Raw genomic sequence first — 24557 nt, forward strand, 5'->3', positions numbered from 1 at the left:
CCAAAAAAAAGGGTTTAGGGTGGACCCCAAAACCACCCCCCATACACACACAGGCACCCTAAGTACATACCCAAATTCTACAAGGTCTCTGTCAAAATGCACACTGTCCTCATAGAAGACACTCAGCTCTGCATCAACAGCAACAACTTTTACCTGGAAGGTAAAATATTAAAAATAATGGATAGACTTTTCCTCAGCTTCTATACTGGTCCGGGGATATGAACATCACCAGGTGAAGCCCAGCCCCGTAGAAGTGGTTCAGCCTGGAGACCTCCTTGAGGCTGCGGTGCATCGTGGCAATTATCTGGGTAAGAGGCCTCATCTGACGACATATCCAAAGACTTAGTAAAATGAAACAGTGGAGGGGCTAAACAGAAACACCCCGAAACACTCAGGGAATTTCTGCCCTCCCAAACAGCCAAAGCCAAAATCCTCTAGAAGTAGATGTTCATAGATAAGCTGGTTCCTGTGCCAGGCAAGAAGGTCTGAGAAAGTCCTAGAGGAGAAGGAATGGGAGGCAGGGTTTGGATATATTTCTGGGGTGTCCATGCCTGCAGGGCTCTAAGAGGCCAGGCAAGGTCCCCGGCTTGTTCCCAAAGGCCATGATCAAGGACCAGAGATACATGTCCCAATGGAGTAGATTCCAAACTCAAGGGTACAACTCCTTTACTGGACAGACGCGGAAACAGGCCTAGCAAGACAACCTGACTTATCCATGGTCCCCCCAGGAGTTTCTGGTCAGGGATAGACCACAGCCTTGCTCCCCTGACCCATCTGTGGAGAGGGGTTTGTCTTTAACTGCGACCGTGTCCTAAGTTAAGGAAAAGGAGCCCCTTGATACCCCAAACTGGAAAGCAAATCTTGACTCTGCTTGCCTGCCTGCCTGACTCAAGGAGCAGCACAGTCGGGCACGTTGACCTGGGCACGCTGGTGCCATCCAAGGGCAGTCACAGGTGGAACAAAGTTCAGGTGTACATCGTGTCCATTTCACGTAAAAAAAAAAAAGCTTCCAGCGGTGATCTGGTTCCCTGTCACTGGCTCCGCCTGCGTGTCTCCCCGTCTGTCTGGCCCTGTTTAAAGCAGCTGAGTTCCTTCGGGTCCCTGGCAACCTGTGCTCAAGACGGCGCGCGAGCCTTTGAGGTTCCCGGGCATTTCCCCGCCGCGTGCCCGCGGATCCCTTGAAGGAGTGGGGGTGGAGGGCCCCCTTTCTGGGAGAGCCGGGGTACAGGCCTGGCGGAGGTGCCGGGTCCCCGGGGAAGCCCGAGAGAGAAGCGCTCGCAGCGCGGCCCAGGGTTCCGGGCGCCGGGGTCCCCGCCAGCCCGCGCGGCCCGCCCCGGGGCCCGCGCCGATACCTGCTGCGTGCTGAAGTCCCAGCCCAGGCAGCAGCGGCGAGCGGCGCGCTCCGCCATGGCCGCGGAGGATCCGGCGGCGCGCGGCTCCGTCAGTCCTTCCCGCGGCCGGACTGTCGCCGCGCTCCAACGCGCAGACACGCCGGGCCCGCCCCTCGCCCCGCCCGGCCGAACTCCCGGACCCGGGGCCCCCGCCGCCTTGCGCTCTGGCGCCACCTGCGGGTGGACGAGGTGGGGACGCGCCGCAGCTCGGCACCAGGTGCTTTTCGCACCTGGGCGACCGGCAGCCCGCTCCCTCCAACCCCACCTCGCCCGCCTCCCATCCAAATGTGCTCCCTGCGCAGACCCGGCCTTATCACGGCCTGCCTTCCCTTGGAGGACGCCTGGACCAGAGGATTCATCTTTAGGCCGGCTTGTTTCCACCTGTCTCTCTGAGAGCCCGGAGCCTGGGACCTCCAAGTTCGTCTCTCTCAGGTACTGGAGCCCTGTCCACTCATGGTGCTGAGTTAGGGGGCACAGGGAAATGGACCCAGGGACTGAATCCGCGCTGTCGGCAGTGAAAGCGAAGAGCCCCAGTCCCTGGACCACCAGGAAACTCCCTAGGCATTAGTTTTGAAGTACTTTTTTAAATTCAGCACTGTTTTTACAGTTTACTCATAGTTATATGTATTCTCTGGTTCCCAAACTGTGCACCAAGTGCCCTGGGAATGTGCAGGGAACCCACAGGGGTGCAGCAGGGTAGCTTTACTTTTGGAGGGAAAGAGGGGCATGCTCATCTCAACCGTTGTCAGTCTCCAAGGGCACTGGTGAGTGGTTGACTGTTCCCTGCTGGGCAGTCAAGTGTTCTTCACTGGATTTGCTAGATTCTTTTCTAGGATAAAGTATATCTTTGCAAACCTGTGTCATAGTGATCAGCAAATCGCGGAGATTAAGCAGTCATGGTGATAAACAAGCACTGCAGGAAAATTAAAGTGAACATATAAGGGCAGCAGTTTTCAGTCTGATCCTAATCTTTGAAGAGTTGGGCAACACCCGACAGGCACACACATCCCCTTAGTGAGTAATTATGCTTGTTTAAGAAGGAAATGAAATTATTTTCTCTCCCTACTTATGTGCACTAATTTCTTCAGAGAGCTTTTAAGTTGTTAGGACACAGGTATATGTGAAGCCGTTTGGGTCTAACTATTGATCCTTACTAAACAGAACCATTAACCTCTTCTTTTGGTCAAGAAGCACGTGACAAAACTAAGATTCTGAAGGATGCCATGAAGTGTACAGTGTGTGGGAACCCCTCATCTACTTGGTTGCTTGTAACAGCTGTATCGTGTTCATTAGTGTACTGACCCCAGGTTTGCTGCTCAAGCTGCCCCTGAGGGACCCTGGGGTGGACTCCAGTTCCCCACTATTGCAAGTAGCACAGGTTGAAACATCCTCATCCATGGTTCTGTGGACCTCTGGAGGGAATTTTTTTTTCAGGGGGGTGGGTAATATCCAAGAGTAGGGTTTATACTATGTGTGCATAACTCGTATGATCAGAGTACTGGATTACTTCTGAGAATCGCTGTACTGGTCTACATTCCCACCTGGAATGCCCAAGGGTACCTGAACTTCTCCATCCTATATATATTACCTGGGATTTATATCCTTTTTGATTTTGGCAGTGTAATAGGTGAGGAGTGGTTTCTCATTATTGCTTTAATTTGCATTTCTCTCATTATTGATGATTTTGAGCTTCTCTTCATATACACTCACCAGCCATTTAGGATTTCCTGACATTCAGTGAATCCTCTGCTTATTCCCTTTGCCCATTTTTCAAATTGGGAATTTTTGTCTTTTTTTAAGGATTTGCAGGAGTTTCTCATATTTCAAGATGTAAGTTCCCAATTGGTCTTAGGTATTGCAAATATCTTCTCCCAATATGTCATTTATCTGCTAACTTTGTCCATCTTGCCCTTCATGGACTGGAAAAATTTAATTTGAATGTAATAAAATCTGTCAATTTTTCTCCATATTGATTTTGTTTAAGAAGTGTTTCCCCACCTTCAAGCCACAAAGCTACTTTCTGACATTTTCTACAAAGATATTAGCCTACATTTTCTTCTCTTAGCAAGGTCTATGACCAACCTAGACAGCATATTAAAAAGCAGAGACATTACTTTGCCAACAAAGGTTCGTCTAGTCAAAGCTACTGGTTTTTCTGGTAGTCATATATGGATGTGAGAGTTGGACTATAAAGAAAGCTGAGTGCCAAAGAATTGATGCTTTTGAACTGTGGTGTTGGAAAAGTCTCTTCAGAGTCCCTTGGACTGCAAGGAGATCCAACCAGTCCATTCTAAAGGAGATCAGTCCTGAATATTCATTGGAAGGACTGATGCTGAAGCTGAAACTCCAATGCTTTGGCCACCTCATGCGAAGAACTCATTGGAAAAGACCCTGATGCTGGGAAAGATAAAAGGCAAGAGGAGAAGGGGACAACAGAGGATGAGATGGTTGGATGGCATCATCGACTCAATGGACATGAGTTTGAGCAAGCTCCAGGAGTTGGTGATGGACAGGGAAGCCTGGTGTGCTGCAGTCCATGGGGTCACAAAGAGTCGGACATGACTGAGTGACTGAACTGAGCAAGGTCTTTGACTGAATCAAGTTTTCTTTCAATCTAGGTGTTTGTTTACTGAATGTATTACATCTTGACACCAAGTCAGTGAAAATTAATCTGAGGGTAAGCACTAGATGTAAGCTTTTCAGAAAAAGAAACACATTTCATTTAGTAGATATAATAATGAGAACTCTTTGTAAAATAGGAAAAGGGAGACAAACATAAATCCAGTTTCTATACTCTGTTCACCAATGAAGTCTTTAAAGTCTGAAGCCACAACATGAATTTTTCTCAAAGTTAACCTCTTTCTTTGAGAAAAACTCTGAAGAAATATGCTTTCTGGATAAAAATGCACTGTTTTTAAATTCCAATATATTTTATTCTGTTTGTGTAATAATAGCAGACTAGTTGTTTTTATCCAACCTACCTAAAGCTGTGTTCATTAGTACTGATTCTACTGAAAGCTTTCAGGCATATATATATCCTTCTAAATAAGTTTTAAGAGTGAAAAGTTAGGAGTATACTGGTAGCTTTATGTATATAAAGCTATATATATATATATATATATATATATATGGAGAAGGCAATGGCACCCCTCTCCAGTACTCTTGCCTGGAAAATCCCATGGACGGAGAAGCCTGGTAGGCTGCAGTCCAGGGGATCATGAAGAGTCGGACACGACTGAGCGACTTCACTTTCACTTTTCAGTTTCATGCATTGGAGAAGGAAATGGCAACCCACTCCAGTGTTCTTGCCTGGAGAATCCCAGGGACGGGGAAGCCTGGTGGGCTGCCGTCTCTGGGGTTGCACAGAGTCGGAATTTTCATGTATAGTATATATATACCTATCCCTTCCACTTTTAACACACAGATAAAATCACTGAATCAAAAGTAATCAGAAATTGGGAAATGGAATAGAAAATTCAGGCACTTCCCTGGTGATCCAGTGGTTAGGACTTGGCACTTTTCACTGCCATGGCCCTGGGTTAGGGAACTAAGATCCTGCAAGTCGCATGATGTGGCCAAAAAATAAAAGTTTTAAAAAAATAAATTATAATTCTGATTCACTAATTTAGGGCTTCCCTGGTGGCTCAGATGATAAAGAATCTGCCTGCAATGTGGGAGACCTGGGTTTGACCCCTGGGTTGGGAAGATACCCTGGAGAAGGGAACAGCTCCACTCCAGTATTCTGGCCTGGAGACTTCCATGCACAGAGGCGCCTAGCATGCTACAGTCCATGAGGTCGCAAAGAGCTGGACATGACTGAGTGACTTTCACATTCAATAATTTATTATACCTGTCTGAAATCATAGATTTCATCTTGAGATATGTCAGAAATTAAATAATTCTTCTTTCTGTTCTACCTCAAAGGTAGTACAAAATTTTTGTAAGATCAGTGGGACACTGTTACAAGTGAAAAGAAATGTTTTGAACTATAGCCCTTAGCAGGGCAAACGTCATACAGATTTGTTTATCCGAGTCTGAGGGTGAGGGGTGGGTCCTGCCTCTAGTTAAATAAGTAACTCAAGCAGCTGAGATACAGATTTTTTTTTAAGCTGATCTCAGCTATTAAAAGAATGCATTTGAATCAGTTCTAATGAGGTGGATGAAACTGGAGCCTATTATACAGAGTGAAGTAAGTCAGAAAAAAACACCAAAACAGTATATTAATACATATATATGGAATTTAGAAAGATGGTAACTATGACCCTATATGCGAGACAGCAAAAGAGACACAAATGTAAACAACAGACTTTTGGACTCTGTGGGAGAAGGTGAGGGTGGGATGATTTGAGAGAATAGCATTGAAACATGAATTATCATATGTGAAATAGATTGCCAGTCCAGGTCCGATGCATGAGACAGGGTGCTAGGGGCTGGTGCATTGGGATGAGACCTTGAGGGATGGGATGGGGAGGGAGGCGGGAGGGGGGTTTCAGGATGGGGAACACATGTACACCCAGGGCCGATTCATGTCAATGTATGGCAAAAACCACCACAATATTGTAAAGTAATTAGCCTCCAGTTAAAATAAATTTAAATAAATAAATAAAGCTGATTTTGTGTTTACATCTGGAGAAAAGTTTGATGGACTTTGATGTTCCATCAGATTCTAAAGAGCCCTGAGGAGAAAAGCTCCTGCTCTTTCTGTGTTTGTATTCACCTCAGAAGCGAATTTGATTTAGGAAAACTAAACGTTGGTGTTCTTCTCTTGCATTTTCCTGGTTTTACTGCTTTTATCCCTTGGAATCTCAATTTCTCCTATTCCAGGAGTGTTTAAAGCAGATAATTAAACCCTGTAGTTTTGTATACATGAAAGGAAGGTCTGGAAATATATACTTCAAGTTTTGGGTTTTTTCAATGAGTTTCTTTTCTGTCAAAGACAGACTTAAATATTTATTTGGCTGTACTGGGTCTTAGTTGCAGCATGCAAATTTTTACCTGTGGGATGTGGGATCTAGTTCCCTGGCCAGGAATCAAACTGGGCCCCCTGCATTGGAAGCATAGAGTTTTAGCCACTTTCCATTAGGGAAGCCCCTCCAAGATATTAACAATTATCTGTTGGAGTGGAATTTAGAAACTGGTGGTTAGGGAGTGACTTCTGCATTTGAATTTACTCTGTATTGCTGAGCTTTTAACTTTTAGACTAAAAGAATAAAGAAAAATAAAACAAGCAAACAAAACAGCAGTAACAGGTTGGATCTCAGGCTGCTTAGTACTTTTAACTTATCCTCTTAAATAATTACTGAGTCAAAGAGGAAGTCAAAATACAACACACTGTTTAGAACCCAGGAAAAGGAAAACATCCTTTCAAGAACTTTGGGGATACACATACTCAAAAGATAAATGCATATTCTTGAATGCTTTCATTAAGGAGTGAAAAGAGCAACTAAGCCCGTGCACCACAACTACTGAGCCAGCATTCTAGAGCCCACGAGACCACGTATTGCAGCTACTAAAGCCCGCCCACTGTATAACCTGTGCTCCGCAACAAGAGAAAACTCCGCCAGGAGAAGCTCGCTCGCTGCAACTAGAGTAGCTCCAAGTTGCTACAACTAGAGAAAGCCCAAGTAGCAACAAAGACCCAGCACAGCCAAAAATAAATTTAAAAAAATTTTTAAAGAGTGAAAAGAAATGAACGAACATCATATAGTGAGCAGAGGGGCTTCCATGGTAGCTCAAATGAGACCTGGGTTCGATCCCTGAGTTGGAAAGGCCCCCTGGAGGAGGGGCATGGCAACCCACTCCAGTATTCTTGCCTGGAGAATCCCCAAGGACAGAGAAGCCTGGCGGGCTACAGTCCATGGGGTGGCAATGACTCGGACATGACTGAGCGACTAAGCACAGCACAGCATACATAGTGAGCAGAGTTGTGTATTCCCCAAATGTACATGCAAGTTCTAACTCCCAGTACCTGTGAATGTGACCTTATTTGGATATAAGGTCTTTGCAGATGTAATCAGATTTAAATGACTTTGTACTGGGTGGGCCCTTGTCCAGTGACTGGTATCCCCATAGGAAAAGAGAAATTTAGACACACACAGATACACACTCAAGGACTGCTGGCAACTACCCAAAGCTAGAAGAGGCACAGAAAGGTTCTTTCGCAGATTCTCCAAAGAGAACACTCAGTTCAGTTCAGCCGCTCAGTCACATCTGACTCTTTGCGACCCCATGGACTGTAGTACGCCAGGCTTCCCTGTCCATCACCAACTCCCGGAGCTTACACAAACTCACGTCCATTGTCGGTGATGCCATCCAACCATCTCATCCTCTGTTGTCCCCTTCTCCTCCTACCTTCAGTCATTCCCAGCATCAGGGTCTTTTCAAATGAGTCAGTTCTTCGCATCTGGTGACCAAAGTACTCCACCATAATCTTAATTTTTGGATTGTAGCCTCTAGAACTTTGAAAAAGTAAATCTCCATCTTTAAACCACCCACTTGGTGGTACTTTTTTCAGCAGCCCCAGAAAACTAATACACTCCATAAATCAGGGGCTCTGAAAGATACACAGCCTTTTGATGAACTTCCCTCTATATATAAAGAAATGCCTGAATTTTACATAACTGCTGAAGTCCCTGTTAAACTGCCCACTTCTCTAAACAATATGTCATGGACAGCTTTTCATGTCCACAAATACAGAGCTTTAATAAATGTATTAACTATATAATCTGAACAGTAGCATCTCTTAGTAATGACTTCAAGTTTGTTTTAAAAAAGATTGGGACTTCCCTGGGAGTCCAGTGGTTAGAATTCCACTCTTCCACTGATCAGGACATGGGTTCAGTCTTTGGTTGGGGAACTAAGATACCATAAGCTTCACGGCCCCACCCCCCTGCCAAAAAAAATTGAAATTACAAAAAAATTTATTTATTTGGCTGTGCCAGGTCTTAGCTGCAGCACACAGGGTCTTCATTCTTCATTGCAGCAGGGGGGACCTAGTTTCCTAACCAGAGATCAAACCTGGGCCCCCTCCCTTGGGAGCACAGAATCTTAGCCACCAGATCACCAAGGAAATCCCCTCAAATTGTATTTTCCCCAAATTGTATATTTTTAATGTAACAAAGCTGCAGTGAACCTCCTTGTGTACACCTATCTTCGTATCTCCTCGTTTGGGTAAGTCAGGGGAGGATTCCTGAGTCAAAGGGTAGACAGAGTCAGAACATCAATATTTGTACATCATACCAAACTCCCCTCCAGAAATGCTGCACAACTCTACTGCGGTCAGGTGAACACCCTGCTCTCTGCTCCTTCATTACTCTGCCTTCTGCTAATCTCTCTTTTTTAACATCCTCATTGATATATAAGTCACATACCACACAATCTACCAATTTTAGGACACTTTCATAAGCCCCCAAAGAAATCCCATGGTTCATTCTTTCCCATTCTCCCCAAACACTGGCAACCACTATTTGTCTATTTAGGACATTTAAATTAAATAGAATCATACAACCTCTGTGGCCTCTTGTGACTGGTTTACTATACTCCACATACTTTTCAAGACTCATTCACACTGTAGTGAAGCTGAGCCTCCTAAAACAAAGTTTCCTTACCTGGTTTATGATTAACCTCTCTATCGAAACCATTATTCCTTTTCTTGTCCCCTCTGACCTTGATCCTGTGCTCACTGAACACTAATCAACTAGAGGTATCTGATGACTAAGACAGCTACTGTTGATAACATGGAAACATCATCTGTGTACTAAAATTGCTGTTGTAGATATCTAATGTACAAACTCAAGTTACATCTCCAGGGCAAGATGAGCTCACAGGCCCCTGAGCCATGGACCGTCTAGATCAGAGAACTGGAAACTGGAAAGCTCATGACTTCTTGAAACTATGATTTTTAAAATATCAGGGAAGTGATACAGGACAATGACTAATCTCAACTTCCTTGTTCTTCCCTTTTAAAAACACCTCCAACTCAAAGTTGGAATGGATCGGAAATGTGTCCCGCGCTCCCTTTCTTGGCACTCTGCAATAAACCATGACTTTGCTGCTAACATCCAGTGTCAGAGTTTGGCCTTCTATGCTGCAGACACAGGAGCCCTTTGCTGAGTAACAGTAGTGCATATAAGTACTTCATTTCTTTTTTGGGCCAGAAAACATTCTACTGTATGGATATATCACCCTACAGCCAGCAGGGTGACCCTTGTGGAAGGCAAAACTGACTCTGCATCCACTGCCTCAAAGCCGGCAGAAGCTCCTCACTGCCCTCAGGATAAAGAAACAGCCTGACCTCAGCCTATGGGCGTGCCTACATCTCAGCTCCAATGACCCACATTTCAAGCCCTCAACAGCCTTATCTGGCTAGTGGCTAGCCTATGGCCTGTTAAAATATACAATGCCAAACTCTAGGTAATATTAGCCATTGATTAGATAAGCAAATGGCCTTCCCTAATGGTTCAGAGGTAAAGAATCTGCCTGCAATGAGGGAGACACGGGTTTGATCCCTGGGTCGGGAAGATTCCCTGGAGAACGAGATGGCAATGCACTGCAGTATTCTTGCCTGGGAAATCTTGTCACACAGAGGAGCCTGCTGGGCTACAGTCCATGGGGTCACAAAAGAGCCAGACACTACTTAACAACTAAACAACAGCAACAACAGATAAGCAAACTGGGTCCTATCTGCAAGTGATCGACAAATCCTGGCCACCTAAGGAATATCTAAGTGAGGTAGGGGTGTTCTAGGTCTTCTGCCAGTCATATCCGTGGCCACCAGCTCTTTCGACTCTGCCCCATCAGTTTTCTCTGTCCAGACCCATGTCTTCCTCCTGTTCCCTGCAGCACTGGCTGAATCCTTCCAGCAAAGTAATGTGAGATGAGGCATTTAAACAGAGCTAATGTGTGGGCCATCACAGCTCACAGACAGGCCTCTCCCAGAAGGAGCAAGGAAGGCCTTTAAAATAGCCTCTTGTCCTGTAAGCAGAAATTTCGCGAGATCTTTTCCTGGGCCTTTCAAAGCCCTCTTTGGAGGCAATCCTGGGAAATTGGGTAAAGAACAGAGAAATCAGAAAATGATATCTTTATACATTTAGAATGGATAAACAACTAGATCCTAGTGTATAGCACAGGAAGCTACATCCAACATCCTGGGATAAACCATAATGGAGAAAAACATTAAAAAAAAAAAAAGAATATGTATATGTGTATAACTGAATTACTTTGCTCTACAGCAGAAATTAGCACCACATTGTACATAAATCAACTATACTTCAATTAAAAAAAAAAAAGAAAATAGTATTTTAAGATGGAGTCCTAGACACCAGCTTCTTACTGTCCTGAAGTTTGGGTTCCCTGCTGCCCTGCACTCCAGCCCCTGCCCAGGAGACCCTGAGGTTCCATGAAAACACTCTTTCCTTCCTTCCCACAGAATCTCTGGGGAGTTGGCACCTCCCTGCAAATTGATAATGATTTTCCAAATAAACTCTCCCAGGGAGGAGAGAGAGTGTAGAGCCCAGGGCCTGATCCAAACGTTTCTAGGTCTGACCAGTGGCTAAGGAATCCTGGGCCCTGCCTGGAGGAGCCCCTACACTGACTGGGAAGGCAGACTCACCTCCAGGGCAGCCAGGATTGTGAGCTGGGGTTTGAGGATTATCCTAAGGGTGGTGGAGGTCAGGGGTCAGTCGGGATGGAATCATCAGGGAAGACACAGCCCTCCCCTCTCCACAGGATGAGAGTGAGATAGGTAATCCCCAAGGGGTGCTTATTTGGGAAAAGCAAAGGAAAGATGGTGTGAGAAAGCCTTGTGCCATGGCGCAAAAGGGAGATTTTCTCATTATTCCTTTACATTCCACCCCTCCCTTGACAAGTGAGCACACAGGGGCGGGACTGTGGACTCTGTCCCCAGCCTGCACTCAAAGCAGGAAGCCCACCCACACTAGTGGACACCTGAGCTAAAGGATATGGGCAGTGTGGAGGTGAGTGCTGCCCTTTCCCAGTCCTGGCCCTCACAGACATGACTCACCCCCACACCCCAACCACATGACTCCTCGCTGTCCCCAGAGGCCAGCGGAGACATCAAGGACCACTTTCCTCCAGGCTTGGGCCCCTAGGTCCTCTGGACACAGTGAATTTTGACCTAGTCATCTCAAGTGAAACATGGTACCTTTATTGGAATGAATCATATGCTAGCTCCCTGAGAGGTGGGAAGGCTGGCCTTGGAGCAGGACTGACCCTGCCCCCCCAAGTTGGAATAGGCCTAGAATTCACAGCCCCATATCCAGTCACTCAGCTCCCACCCGAGGTCATGCGGGGGCCTGGTGCTCAGTCCTCCTCCTTGTCTGTTGTTTCTTCTTTAGAGGGCAAAGACGGGCTGGAGAGGCCATCGTGGTCTATGCTTGTCAACCTGGCAAGAATGGTGTTGAGAATGGTGTTCTTGGCCGCTTCCTCCGTCATATCATCACTCAACATGTCCTCATTCGAGAGTTCCTCGCTTATGCTCCTGAAGAAACCGTTGGAGAAAAAGTCCGAGCTGCATCCTTTTAGGAGCTGAGAAAACAGGCCAGGCCTGGCTCTGTATTCCTGAGAGGCAGAGCTTTCCCATGCCTTGGTGGATCCCCAGCCAAGCTTCTGCGTGAGCCTAGGAGGGGTCCTTGCCTCCAGAATCAGGCCTGTTGCATCTCCCAACCCTGGTCAGACCCTCCGCTCTTCCGCATCTTTGGGATGCTGTTTACCATCTTCATCACTGGCATTTACTGGGCACTTGCCTTGTGCCACTGTGCCAACCACTCTATTGTTTATTTAATTTTGGTTTTTGGCCTCACCGCATGGCTTGCACGATTTTAGTTCCCCAACCAGGGATGGAAGCCCAGGTCCTTGGCAGTGAGATCACGGAGTCCTAACTACTGGATTGGCAGGGAATTCCCAACCACTTTATTTGGGTTTAACTTTCCCAATTCCTGTGAGAGAGGAAGGCTAGGTTCTATGTCTTTACCTCTCCATGCCTCAGTTTCCTCATCTGTAAAATGAGGAATAGTGACAGGACCTACCTGTCACTACTGCATGTGGTGATTGTTAGGACAAAGGTGGAAGGGCGTGCAACTAGAACAGGCCTTGACACATGGGAAATGCTCCATACACGTTAGCTTTTGCTATTATTACGTTATGATCCCATGTTGCAAATACGAATCTCAGAGGTAGTAGGTAACCTCCCTGTGCACATGCTGGGAAGTGTGAGCAGGGATAGAGCTCCAGGCTCGCTGGCTCCAGAGCCTGTGCTTTTAGTTACCATGCTGGCCCTCTGCTGCATGCCACTCCCCCTCTCTACAACAGACCAAACACCTATTCATCCTTCAAAGCCCTACTCAAATATCCTTTTTCTGGGAAGCCTGCCCCAAATCCCTAAACTAAAGCTTCTCCCTCCTGGGGTTCCTATAGGTCCTATATATTCCTGTGTCAGAGTCCGTTGGTGAAAACTGTTTGCATATCTGTCTCCCTTGCTCAAGCCTGGGAACCTCTTACCTCTGACAGCCCAGCTCTGGTACCATGCCTAGCTCAGGGGCCGTCAATGAGAGTTTGAAAAAGGAGACAAGGGAAGTAGGCCGATGGTGGGGAGGAGGACTGAGGAAGCAGCGGCAGAGGCCCCTGTGCTATGAGCAGAGGGCACTGGAAGACATCAGGCAGCCTCTGCCCCTCCGTGTTGCTCAGGTCCAGGGAGAGAGTTGTGGCTCTGCTGGCCTAAATCCTAGAAGGAGTGTTTCTACCAATCCTGACAAGCCTTCTCCAGGGTCACTTAGGAGACCAGACACCAGAGAGCCCATAAAGCAGTTGGGTGGAGCCTATTTCCCAAGTGGGGTCCTGGGCTACTGGGGCCAAGAGGCCAGAGTCATGAATCAAGACTGGGTCCCTTTGGTGACGTCCCTGGCTGTCCACTGGTTAAGAATTCATGCTTCCACTGCAGGGTGCACAGGTTCAATGCCTGGTCAGCGAACTAAGATCATCCATGCTGTGAGGTGGTATGGTCAAAAAAGAAAAAAATAATAAAAGACTGGGTCCTTTTTGAGGAACTGGGAGTTCAGAAAGGAATGGAGAAGTACTCAGAAAGCTGATTCCAAGCCAGTCCTCTGTGACCTGGGAGGGGAGGAAGCCCAGAACATTGCCACGGGCATCACCCCAGTGTAGACAGGCATCAGGGGATGAGGAAAGAAGAAGGTCTGGCCCACGCTGGATCAGGAGAGCCAGACAGGATGGGAGCTGGCAGAGGCTGGGCTGGACCAAGGCAGGTGACAGCATCCAGGAGAGCAAGGGAGTCTGCTGTGAGTACAGAGTAGCCTTTGTATCATAGGCGTTCTGGCAGTGGGGCGGGGATGGATAGTGTCTGACATGTTCTCATGGCCAAAGGCTTGAAAACCGGGCCCTGTTCCGGCCAGAGCCCAGAAGCCACGCACACCCACCTTGTATGTGGGGTAATGTGCTCCAGGCTATCAGGCAGAGGCTGATCTTGGGTTTCTGGCATCCGGGAGCAGCAGAACAAAGCCACGAAGGCCGAGAGGCAGCAAAGAACGATGGGTAGGATGGCAATGTTCTGGCTGCCGAGTGTCAAAGAAGAGATGCCTCCAGCTGCCCAGGCCAGAGACACCAGCCCCAGACCTGTTGCCCTGGAAGGGGAGGTGAGAGTTCATTTGGAGGCTTTTTGGGCCCAGTGACTGGATTGGGTGGGAAAAGCAGCTTCCCCAAATCCCACACCCTTATCTCTACCCTGTCCAACTCACTGTGCAACCTTGGAGAATTTAGTTCCTTGTTATTGCAAGGTAGGTAGTAATTTTTTATGCAGCCAGGAGTGGGAGAATCATAAGGCTCATACACCATAGTGTGGGTGTGTGAGGGTAGGTGGGGAGGGGGATACTACAGCCATCATCAAGGGTTCCTCTGGAGAAGGGCCTGAACCCCAGAGTGGCCCAGACACAGTTTAGGCAGTTAGTGCAAGTCAGGGACTGGAGTCAGACAGCCTAGATCCAAATCCCACTTTTGCCATCTGCTTTGTCTGACCTTGACCCAGTGCCCTTACCACTCTGATTTCATGTCTGAATTAGGGCTGATGATGGTGTTGGGGGGATATTTTGGGTCAGAGTTAAATGGAGTAGCCCATGTAAATTGCTGAGCAGGGTGCCTGTCAGCAGGTGAATGCCCAATCTCAGCTGCTGTTATTCATTCTATTATTGCCCACCCCTGAGCATACCCCGCCCCCACCATCACCCACCAGGCCCCCTACCTGAGGACAGTGGGGAGGAGTTCAGAAGTGTAGATGTAGAACATGGTGATGGAGGCAGCCAGGTTGAGCTCTCCAAGCAAGGTTATCAAGACCGCGAGGGATTTCAACTCTGCGGCCAGACGATGCAGCCACCTGAGTCTGTGACCACCTTTCCCTCGGGGCAGGCTGGGGAGGCCTGCCCACTGGCCCTCCCTCAATCCCCCTCAGAAGTCGTCGGGACAGTCCACCCCTGCCACCTGGTCAGTTGGCCAGCAGACTCAGAGAAGGGCCAGTCTGCTAGAGGGAATAAGCGCTTCAGCAGGCAGAGTTGGTCAGTAGAGTGGGACTCATGTGGGCTCTCAGGCCATCATCTACTGTGTGGACTCAGCTCCTGCATCCCTGCCTCCAGGCTCTCTGTGATCTTCCACATGTTCACCGAGATCCAGCTTCCCCTACCCCACCGCCTGCTCCTTCTGGAGCATCCGTTCAGCCCCAGACCGGCACCTTGTGTGCCTGGCTGCCTGCTCAGGGCTCTCCCTACTTCTCCTTCATTCTCTGCCAGGTAGAGAGGGGCAAGGGGGCATTTAGTCCCTGGGGCCTGAATGGCTAGACATTCCAGGATGCCCAACTCTGGGGAGCCAGATTATACATTGGAAGAGGCAGAAATGATTTTGGGAAACCCCATTCTTCAGGTCTAGGGGAGTTGAACCCCTGGCTCACTGACCTGGAGCCAGGAGTTCCAGCTCCTCCCCTACAATCCCCTGCGGGACCCTGCCTTAGGCCTCCTCCCCGTGCCCAACTCCAGGTCTGGCTTCACTTGGCTGGGGGATGAAATTGGAGACCTAGTTTTATTTACTGGGGATTTTCCTCCTAGTTTGTCTAGTTTCAGACAGTTCTGCTTAGCTCATGATAGACTCACATTTTTAAAAAACCACTGAACAATAAAACTGAATCCTGGCTTTGTTTCTTGTTTTGTTTTAGCCAGTCAACACTGCCAACAGCAGGAGAGGGAGAGAAAGGGTCCAGGTCAAGACAGACAAAACTGCAGCCCCCAGGGAGAGTGAGGGAACTCCGTGAGGCAGATCCTGGACACAGCCTCCTCCACCCTGGCCCCAGAGGCTGAGGGGACTGTGGTAGCCATTCTGATCAGGTGAATGAATGCTGGCATCTTAATGTCTGCATCCTCAGCCCTGCCTGGGGCATATGCATTGTTCTAGGACTCTTCACAATCTTGAAAATATTGAGAGTCCGCCCTCCCGTTTCCTTCCCTGGTTCTGAACTGACAGGGTGCGGGGCATGGGGCTCCCCTGGGAATGAGTGGCCTCCGTGCAAGAAGTGTTCCTGAGAGCTTGGCCCAGTGTTATGCTCAATCTTCAATGCGCAGTTGAGTTTTTCCTGGTGAGGCTACAGATGACACAGGGCTGGGGTAGCAGTTGAAGACTACTTCTACTGCCTCTGTTCGTATTTAATTATTGATGTGGGTAGGACTCGAGGGGAAGGAGGCTGCCCGCTCTCCTGCCCAAGGACGATTCCTCTGAACAGCACCTGGTCCCATCCCAGGGCCCTGGGATCTTGCAGTGCCCTGTCCTGGGAGGCCCCTCTTCACCCATTCTAGAGAACGGTTCCCTTCTCAGGAAGTGCTAAGGCCACTGTAGGCCTGCGGGCTATGGATGCAAGAGGCTGACTCTCAGGGTGTTGTGTTGGCTGGATAGGGGCAGGAGGCACAAGGTAGGGATTCGAGGAAGCTAGAAGGTTGGGGGGTACCATCAGGGAGGCGGAAAGGGGCGTTGTGGAGGCTATACCTGATGAGAGCGTAAGGCTAAGGAAGCACATGATGGCTCCTTGGAACAAAGTCACAATCAGTGTTCGTCTCCTCTTCAACTGCTCAATGAGAAAGATACAGCAGAGCCGGGCGGGCACCTCCATTATGCCAGGAATCAGTTGTGTGAGGTAGGTGTCCACACCCAATTCCTTTATCTTGAGGCTCAGCGTGTAATAGTTGCAACCAACAGCAAACCTGGAATTCATTACCGGAAGAGAGAGACACTCCGAGAAAGACACACGGAAAGCCAGGGCCAGGAATAAAGACAGGCAGAGGAGAGCGTGGCAGGGTGGTCATGGAGGACAGGAGCAAACATAGACATCTGGGTTCTCAGGCCTTGCTCCCCCACCGGCCCCCCAACATCTATTCTCTCCCTGGATCCCTGAACTGCAAGCCCGTTTGCAGTCCCCGCCGCCAGCCCTGGGTACTCACCATATGCTACACATCACCAAGATCAACTTGCGGAGGTCCTTGTTGCTATAGAAGTCCAAGATGGAGGCCGAAGCCACTTTCTTTCCAGGCAGTTGCAACTACAGGACAACAGGACCGGCCACAGGCAGGGCCAAGACCCCAGCTTGCTCCCGCCAGCAGGACTCACGAGGCCCCCTGCCCTCTGCCTCCCAGGACCAGCTGGCCTCTGGCTTTTCCCTGTCAGGGTTCCATTTTGCTGTCACTATTCTCCTCAAGCAGTGCGCTGGGGACACCCTCTGGGCCGAGGTCCCACCTGAAAGGATGAGGAGGGAAGAGGCCCCTACATAGCCCCCCTGCCCAGGCCCCAACTCCAGGCCAGAGGTCTCTTACCTTATCCAGCAGACTTAAAGGAATGGTCTTTTTGTTCACACCAGCTGCATAGCACAGCATTTGCTTGGCCTCCTCCAGCTTCCCTTTCATCATCAGCCACCTTGGGGACTCTGGGAGAATCCTGCATGGCCCATCCCTCTCTTACCCACCACTCCAAGATGCCCCACAGACCCAAGTTGGCCCCATCCCAGCCTCAGCTGTGGCCATTCTGTTCCAGCATGAGGTGACTCAGATGTTGGAGGCTTTGAAGGTGACCATCATCCTCGGACTCCCACGCCCCACCCCCGCCCAAGTCATTCACAGTGTCCGCCACTGCTCAGCGACACCCCGGCCACTGGCTGCTTCTGCACCACAGCTTCTGTCCCCCTCAGCCACCTCTAACACCTATTTTCTATCTTAGGGGGTGTCCCCACCTGCCCAGACAAACTGAGGCCACTTCCCTCTGCGTCCACGTCCTCTGTTAGAGCCTCGTTCTCATAGTTGGGGACTCTCCTGTTTCCTATCTCCTAATAGCCTGGAGAGTATGGGTGGCAGGACCCCAGTTTTGACCACAGGGCCCAGCCCCTGCCTGGGTGAATGGAGGTCTCTACTCCGGCCCACTTCCTCCTGGTCACATCTCCCGTTGCCTTTGACCTCAAAATAACCCTAGGTCCTTGGTTCTTCCTAATCCTTCCAAGTTGAAGAACCTACACAGCTTAACATTTAAAGCACTTAAGTGTCCTTATTTTATCAGTCTGTTAATCCTCTGCCCAAACCCAGATCTAGTATGACTATTCCCATTTTATTCTCAGCTTCAGGGCCTAGTGGCTTGCCCAAACTCACAGAGGCGGAGCCGGTATGAACCTCAGTCCCCTGGAAAGGCACTCTCAACAAAACTTTGCCATCAGCCCCTGCTGATTTCTTGTAACTGTCCCTCTTCCTGCCAAAGCCTGGACTCTGTGCCTGGCCACTACACACACACCCAGTTCTCTAGAGAGAACTTCATCCCCTCTACCTGCCCCTGCTCCTGTTCCCCCTCCAGCCCCTCAAGGGGCCAGCAACCAGTCACCCTGTTATCCTCCTCCATTCTAAGGCTACAAAACTGTCCTCAAGTCATTAAACTGGGATGTCTCCAAAAAGATGGGAGATTGACCACATGCCTACTAAAAAAGAAGAGTGAGGGACTTCCTTGGTGGTCCAGTGGCTAAAATTTCATGCTCCCAATGCTCAGGTTTGAACCCTTGTAAGGGAACTAGTTGCTCCCAGTTGTGTCCAAATCTTTATGAGCCCATGGACTGTAGCCCACCAGCCTCCTCTGTACATGGGATTCTCCAGGCAAGAATACCAGAGTGGTTGCCATTCCTTCTCCGGGGGATCTTCTAGACCCAGGGATTGAGCCTGATCCCACATGCTGCAACTAAGAGTTTGCATGCCACAAGGAAAATGGAAGATCCCGCATGCTGCAACTAAGACCTGGCACAATCAAATAAATTAATAATAAATAATTTTTTTAAAAAGGAGTAGGAGAGATAGGAAGAAAGATTTAGCAAGTTCGTGAAGCCCAGAAGTGGATGAAGTGGGCCGAATGGGTACGCAATGCCCCTGCCGCACAGCTGGAGTAGTGAGAGGTCAGAGAACCTTGCTCCTGGCTTCAGAGGACCCTGGAGACCCCAGTCCTCAGATGTGGAATAGTTGGCACTGAAAGTATAGGAGAGGCTGAAACTGAGGAGGACCCTGTGAGGATCCTGGGTTGGAAACCTTTCTGTGTCCCCCATTTCTTGTTTGTAGGGAACAGACTCCAACCTCCATGAGTGTCCCTGAATTCCAGTGGACTAATCAGGGAAGGGAGGGGATGCATAGATAAGGAAGGAGCAGCCAAGAAAGAGCAGAGCAGATTTGGGGCAGGGTCCTGGCTCAGTCTCAAGGGATACACATAACAATATCTTTTGAGTTCTTTATAAAGCCCCCAATAAATGGAAGCTGTCAGCATTCTTCATTCCAAAGAAGACTGCCTAAGGCCCAATTAAAGGAACCAGAGAAGCTCATCAGAAGATTACTTGAGGACTTCTTTGGTGGTCCTGTGGCTAAGACTCTGTACTCCCAAGGCAGGGGGCTGGGTTTGACTCCTGGTCAGGGATCCCACATGCCACAACTAAAAAGATCGCATGTGCTGCAACAGATTCGGCACAGCCAAATACATCAAACAAACAACCATATATATATATGCGTGTATATATATATATATATATATATTTTTTTTTTTTTTTTAATATTACCCAAAACCAGATTAGAGGAGTATAGGTCCTGCACATACCCTAATCTTATCAGCAACTCCGCCCTTGAACCATTACTATAAAACTCCTCATTGAATCCTCTCTGGTTGGGACAGTTTCTGGGGCAGGAGCCTGCTTGTCCCCCCTTTTGTCTGGCAAAGCAATAAGGCTTATTCTTTCTGTTTCACTCAAAACTGTGTCTCTAAGATTTGATTTGGCATTAGTGCACAGAGGCTGAGTTTTCAGCATCAAGGCTGAGAAAGAAGAGAAATGCAATGAAAAAATGAAATCAGTGAAAAAGGAAGAATCGAATGTAACATGGAACTTTTTTACCTGAAATTTCAGCTAAATTCCTAAAGCTGGTAAGAATGTCTGATAACCTCACCTACTAAGGACAGGTATTACCACCTTCAGGACAGCACTTATTATTAAAAAAAAAAAAAAAAAAAAACCACGGCCCAGTGGCCATCTTCCTTTGCCAACTCAAAAGGCTAGAAATTTCCTGTTCATGGAAGTGAGAATCTCCTCCCCTTTCCATGTTGCTCATCTACTCATGAAAGACACAGTCTTCAAGTCATCTACTCAAGCCTAATGAAAGGCACAGTGTTGCAGAAAGTGAGTCTGTCCTTACATTCTGTGGCAAGATGATCATTGCTTCACCCAGAACTGCCAAAGCCTTAACATGGTCATTTCAGCTTACTCCCTCTCTGCCTTCTCTACTGTTCCTCTCCTTTTGCCACCTGGATGACTCTAGTTTTTCAGGGCCTCCTCACTCCTCAACCTCCTCTGGCTCCACAGAAGCCACCTCAAGGTCACCAAGACCAACAGATGCTGCTCACCTTTCTTGCCTTCAACTCTGACCATTCCCTAATCCTTAAACTCTTGCCTTTCAACATTTTTTTCTTCTGGTTTTCTGACCACCTCTCTGACATCTCTTTGAGGATCTCCTCTGATGGCATTAATGCTGGAGTTCCAGAGGCTCTGCCCTTGTCTCTCTCTCATCTCATACACTTTCTCCCAGGGAAAATCCCATGCACTCCAACCCTTCACGGACTCCCCACCCTCCTAATCTCCAGCCCATCAGACCCATCCTTGTGCATGCCCTGTATTTGTTTGCTCACCAGATATAGCAGATGAGGGGGAATATTGGTGTTCCCCCCAGCAGAAACAGCAGCCGCCAGTGGGGAAGGCTGTAGGCAAGTCCTGTCAGGAAAATGACTCCCATGGCGAAAAAGCAGTGTCCCAGGATGAAGGCGTAGGCCCGGTGCATGCCCATTAGCCACTCAGTGACTATGCAGAGGACAGAATCAGAATCAGCTCAGGGCTCACAAGGCTGCCCTCACACCCAGCCTGCTGAGATGCCCCAGCTCTGCTCAGGGACTGGCGTTCTCCTGCCTGCTTGGGATCTGGGTCCAGAGACAGCACCTCAAAGCCACAGAGAGTGCCTCAGTGTCCCCAGGGCACATTGCAGGCCCTCGCCTGAGCTCCCAACCACAGAGGTAGCCTGCACTTTGTCCTCAATCTGGCAGTTCCCTCTGAACACCTCCTGCCTGCCCACACACCTGGCACTGAGAAGGCCTGGCCCTGGGCACAGGACTTCACATGTGGCCTGACACACGCAAGGCGTCACTGTGCTTATCTTTGCTCTTACTGCATCAGTGCTTCGGCCACTTAGAGCTCAGCCTCTATGGAGGATCCAGTTCCCTCTGGCTGGGACTCTGGAAATTTCCCAGTGAGAAGCAGGAGCAGAGTTCCCCAGCAGGTTTCACACAAGGCCATGGCAGCAAGAAATGTATGGGTGTGTGGGAGTTTTGCATTACAGGTTGGGGGGTGCAGGCAGAAATCACAGCTCTTTCACATAACTACCGTGTGACTCTGAGCAAGTTGGTTAACTTCCCAAGGTTCAAATATCTTCCTCAGCTAAAGGAATAGCAGAATAGTCCCTGCTGAATAGACAGCTGCCAGGATGAAAGGAGTCAGTATGTGCTTACTAGCTACCTGGGCTTTCTTAAGAGTTGAATAGGCATAAGCCATGTAGGTGAAGCAAGGAGTGTGAAGGGGATGGAGATGTGAGGGGTACCAGGGAGATGACGGTGCAAGGGCAATGTGGACACAGATTTTCTGGCATCCCTAAGCCTCCACTTGCTGCCAGGTTGGGCCACAACTCTAACTGTCCAGTGGGTTCCCAGCAGGTGCGCGCCGGCCCCACCCGCTTCCCAGCTCCTCGCCCCCAGCGCCCCGCCTCACGTAAAGCCGAGCTGCTGATGGCGTAGCCCACCACGGCCTGGGACACACAAAAGCGGAAGAATATATACTGGTTAAAGCTGCTGACAAAGGCTGTCCCGAAGCCGAAGATGATCAGCTCCAGCAGCGACAGCAGGATGGTGGGGTAGCGGCCCAACCTGTAGGAGTGGAAGGGCGCTTGCGCCGAGACCGTGCATCTCTGCGGGTGGCCTCACTCCGCACTCAGGACCAGATCCTGAGCCGTCCACCCGCCTCTGGAGTGCCCCTACCCTTGCCTCCCTTAAATTGAGACTCGTTGGCTCTGAATGGCCACGAAGAAGAGGGAGGGATGTCCCAGGGCCCAGAGGAAACTCCAAAAGACTTACTTGTCAGTTATGAACCCGAAGAGGAAAGCCCCCGTCAAGAGCCCAGCCAAGAACATGGTATGCACGATTTCCTTGTTTGTTTCGTTGCCACACACCAAGTCAAACTGGGGGTTATATGCAGGGGTTGGCCACAGGCCTCCACCCAGGGCCTTCTAGGTCCAGAGACTGAGCCTCTACGCAGGGTGGGCTTTTAGGCAAAAGGGGCCAGAGACAATGGCAGGTTACTTGTGTGCAGCAGGCCTCAGCTGTGTTACCTCTGCATTCCGCTTACACCTAGCAGACTGTAGGAATTAGGCCTGGAGAGAGAGACTGGAGACACAGGCCAAGAAAGGGCAGAGACGGACAGGTAACTGAGCGAAGGCCAGAATCGCCAAAGACTTTCCCAAATACAGATGCTAGGCTCATAGGCTAGAGAATCAGATTGGGCAGGCCTGTGCTGTGAAAGGGCCACGTAACAGCTTAGGCTGAGAAACTGTTAAGAGGTACTAGATCAAAGCTGTTGTTTCCCCAATTCTCTAACTTGTGTGATTTCAGAAGGCAGAGCCACAACTCCAGAAGCAGTTTCCGGGACAGATGACAAACACCGCCACCTGCCCCTACTCCCCAGCCTACTCTAGCTTCCTGGCTAACACTGGTAAGCCTAGGGCTGGGCAGAAGGAATCCTGTTTCTGCCCTGGCCGTGCCTCTGTGGGGTGACCTTGGGCCAAATGCTTCACCTTCGTGGGTCTCAGTTTCCCCCCACTGTTCAGTGAGGGTGAAGGCACATCTCTGGGGACCTGGGGTAGCTTCAGACAACTCGGGACAAGGCATACCTCATTTATCAGTGACCGCCTCTTGGTCTCAGGATAGATCCACCCATTTTGACATGAGTCTGTGTGATTGAGGCCAAATTGGATGATAGAATCCAGATTCCATTCCACAGGCACGTACATGAGGCAAGTCAGGAAACTGCCATTGGGTGCACGGGGCAGGGTCAGATTCATCTGCTCAGCCTCTGTCAGGTTGCTGCCCACTGCCAGTATCCAGCTGGTGTTGCAATAGGGCTTTTGGGGTGTGAACAAGAAGGTATCAGCAAACATGAAAAAGGAGGCCAAGAAGCTGGGAATGAAGCTGAGGGCCACTAGCCTCCACTGGAATGTGCCAAACTCCCCCACCACATCCATGATGTTGGCTAATTTATCATCCTGGGCATCTATGGCCCTCAATCTCTGTAATAGCATATCCAGAGAACAGGAACGGGGGCTTTCTGCTCCGTCATGTTGGTGGAGGTTTCTGGGATGAGGATGAGATTTGAACTCTATCTTGAGGCTGTTTTCCTTTGCCATCTCTGCAAAGAAAGGATGCAGCTCAGTCTTCTCTGACACCACTTTTCAGAACATCAGAGGCCAGTGTGGGAGCCACTGGCCAGAAAGTGGCCTCTCTGGCTTGAAAACAGTTTGGATCCCAACCTCGATGGCCTCTGTAGTTCCCTCCTCTGTTTCGGAAATTTCTTAATCTGTCCCCCATTGTCCTACCTGTTGCTAACATGTAGAGCACTTAAGATTTTTTAATGTGTTAGAAAATGCTCTGTTATCATGAATTCTGTTATCATGAATGGCTAAGTCCTGAGGCGCTCCCCTGAAACTTCTCCACAAGAGAAACTTTGTTTACACACACACACACACACACACATACACACAAGCCGAGGCACCACCAGTCTTGCAAAAGATAGGAGAGGTCTCCAGGGATCATTGCTTAAAAAAAATTTTTTTTGGCTTAGCAGTGGCCATGAACTGAGGCCAAGGTGGGTGTTGAGAAGCCTTGGCTGCAGAGGTCGGGAGCCAGGAATGGTGCCATGGCGTGCCAAAATGTTAGGGTAATGGACAGCGGTAGCATGCCAAGCTGGAAAGGCAGGCAAAGGGGAGGAGTGAGGTAGCAAAACAGACTGTAAGGATATGACCTTGGAACAAGGGAGTGGGGGGACCTAAGCTTAAAACTCTGTTTTGAGCAGAGGTGAAGATATCTTGGGTTGGGGTACCACTTGGCTATCAGCAAAAGTAGATGCAAGTCTACTCAGAAGGAAAGTTTCTCCACACTAAGCTGGCAAGGCTCTCACAGATTAAGATCAAGCCAAGGACTCGAAACAAATATTATCAAATCCTTGAGAAGTTAGGTCATTCTGAGAGTAGGAGGTGGAAGTTATAATTATGGAGACGGACTTAACAATCAGAGGCAAATAGCAGATACCTTTGGAGTGAAGACACTACTTGTAAAGTTAAAAACTACTGAATAACAAGTTTTTGTTCAAATAAACACCCTAAAGGGAAGATTAAATAGATTCAACACAAAGATGGATGAGACAATAGAAGAGGACGTTCCTGGTGGTACAGTGGTTAAGATTCTGCCTGTCAATGCAGGGGACACAGGTTCAATCCCTGGTCTGGGAAGACTGTACAT

The 24557-nt window shown here is 48.9% G+C and overlaps 2 protein-coding genes across 3 annotated transcripts in view; both read right to left on the bottom strand.

The window, feature by feature from the left end:
* Window positions 1–1471, bottom strand: part of XYLB (xylulokinase) — a 42516-nt gene extending 41045 nt beyond the window's left edge. The window contains exons 1-2 of one of the 2 annotated variants that reach the window (XM_040246214.1): window positions 1353–1471; window positions 71–153 (exon numbers count right to left, since the gene is read on the bottom strand). In XM_040246214.1, the coding sequence (XP_040102148.1) occupies window positions 71–153; window positions 1353–1409 (140 nt within the window). In that variant the 5' untranslated portion in view covers window positions 1410–1471. The remainder of the gene's footprint in view (window positions 1–70; window positions 154–1352) is intronic. The other variant, XM_040246215.1, reaches the window with a different exon arrangement.
* A 10082-nt stretch (window positions 1472–11553) lies between these two features.
* Window positions 11554–23453, bottom strand: SLC22A14 (solute carrier family 22 member 14). Its single transcript, XM_040246216.1, has 10 exons — window positions 22934–23453; window positions 22122–22225; window positions 21760–21914; window positions 20634–20802; window positions 17261–17381; window positions 16892–16989; window positions 16451–16654; window positions 14659–14823; window positions 13841–14044; window positions 11554–11889 (listed from the first exon to the last, which is right to left on the bottom strand). The coding sequence occupies exons 1-10, from the start codon at window positions 23444–23446 to the stop codon at window positions 11712–11714; spliced, it is 1911 nt and encodes a 636-aa protein (XP_040102150.1). The 5' UTR covers window positions 23447–23453; the 3' UTR covers window positions 11554–11711.
* Window positions 23454–24557: the final 1104 nt, after the last annotated feature.

The sequence above is a fragment of the Oryx dammah genome, unplaced genomic scaffold (assembly GCF_014754425.2).
Source record: "Oryx dammah isolate SB20612 unplaced genomic scaffold, SCBI_Odam_1.1 HiC_scaffold_9, whole genome shotgun sequence".
Lineage (NCBI taxonomy): Eukaryota > Metazoa > Chordata > Mammalia > Artiodactyla > Bovidae > Oryx > Oryx dammah.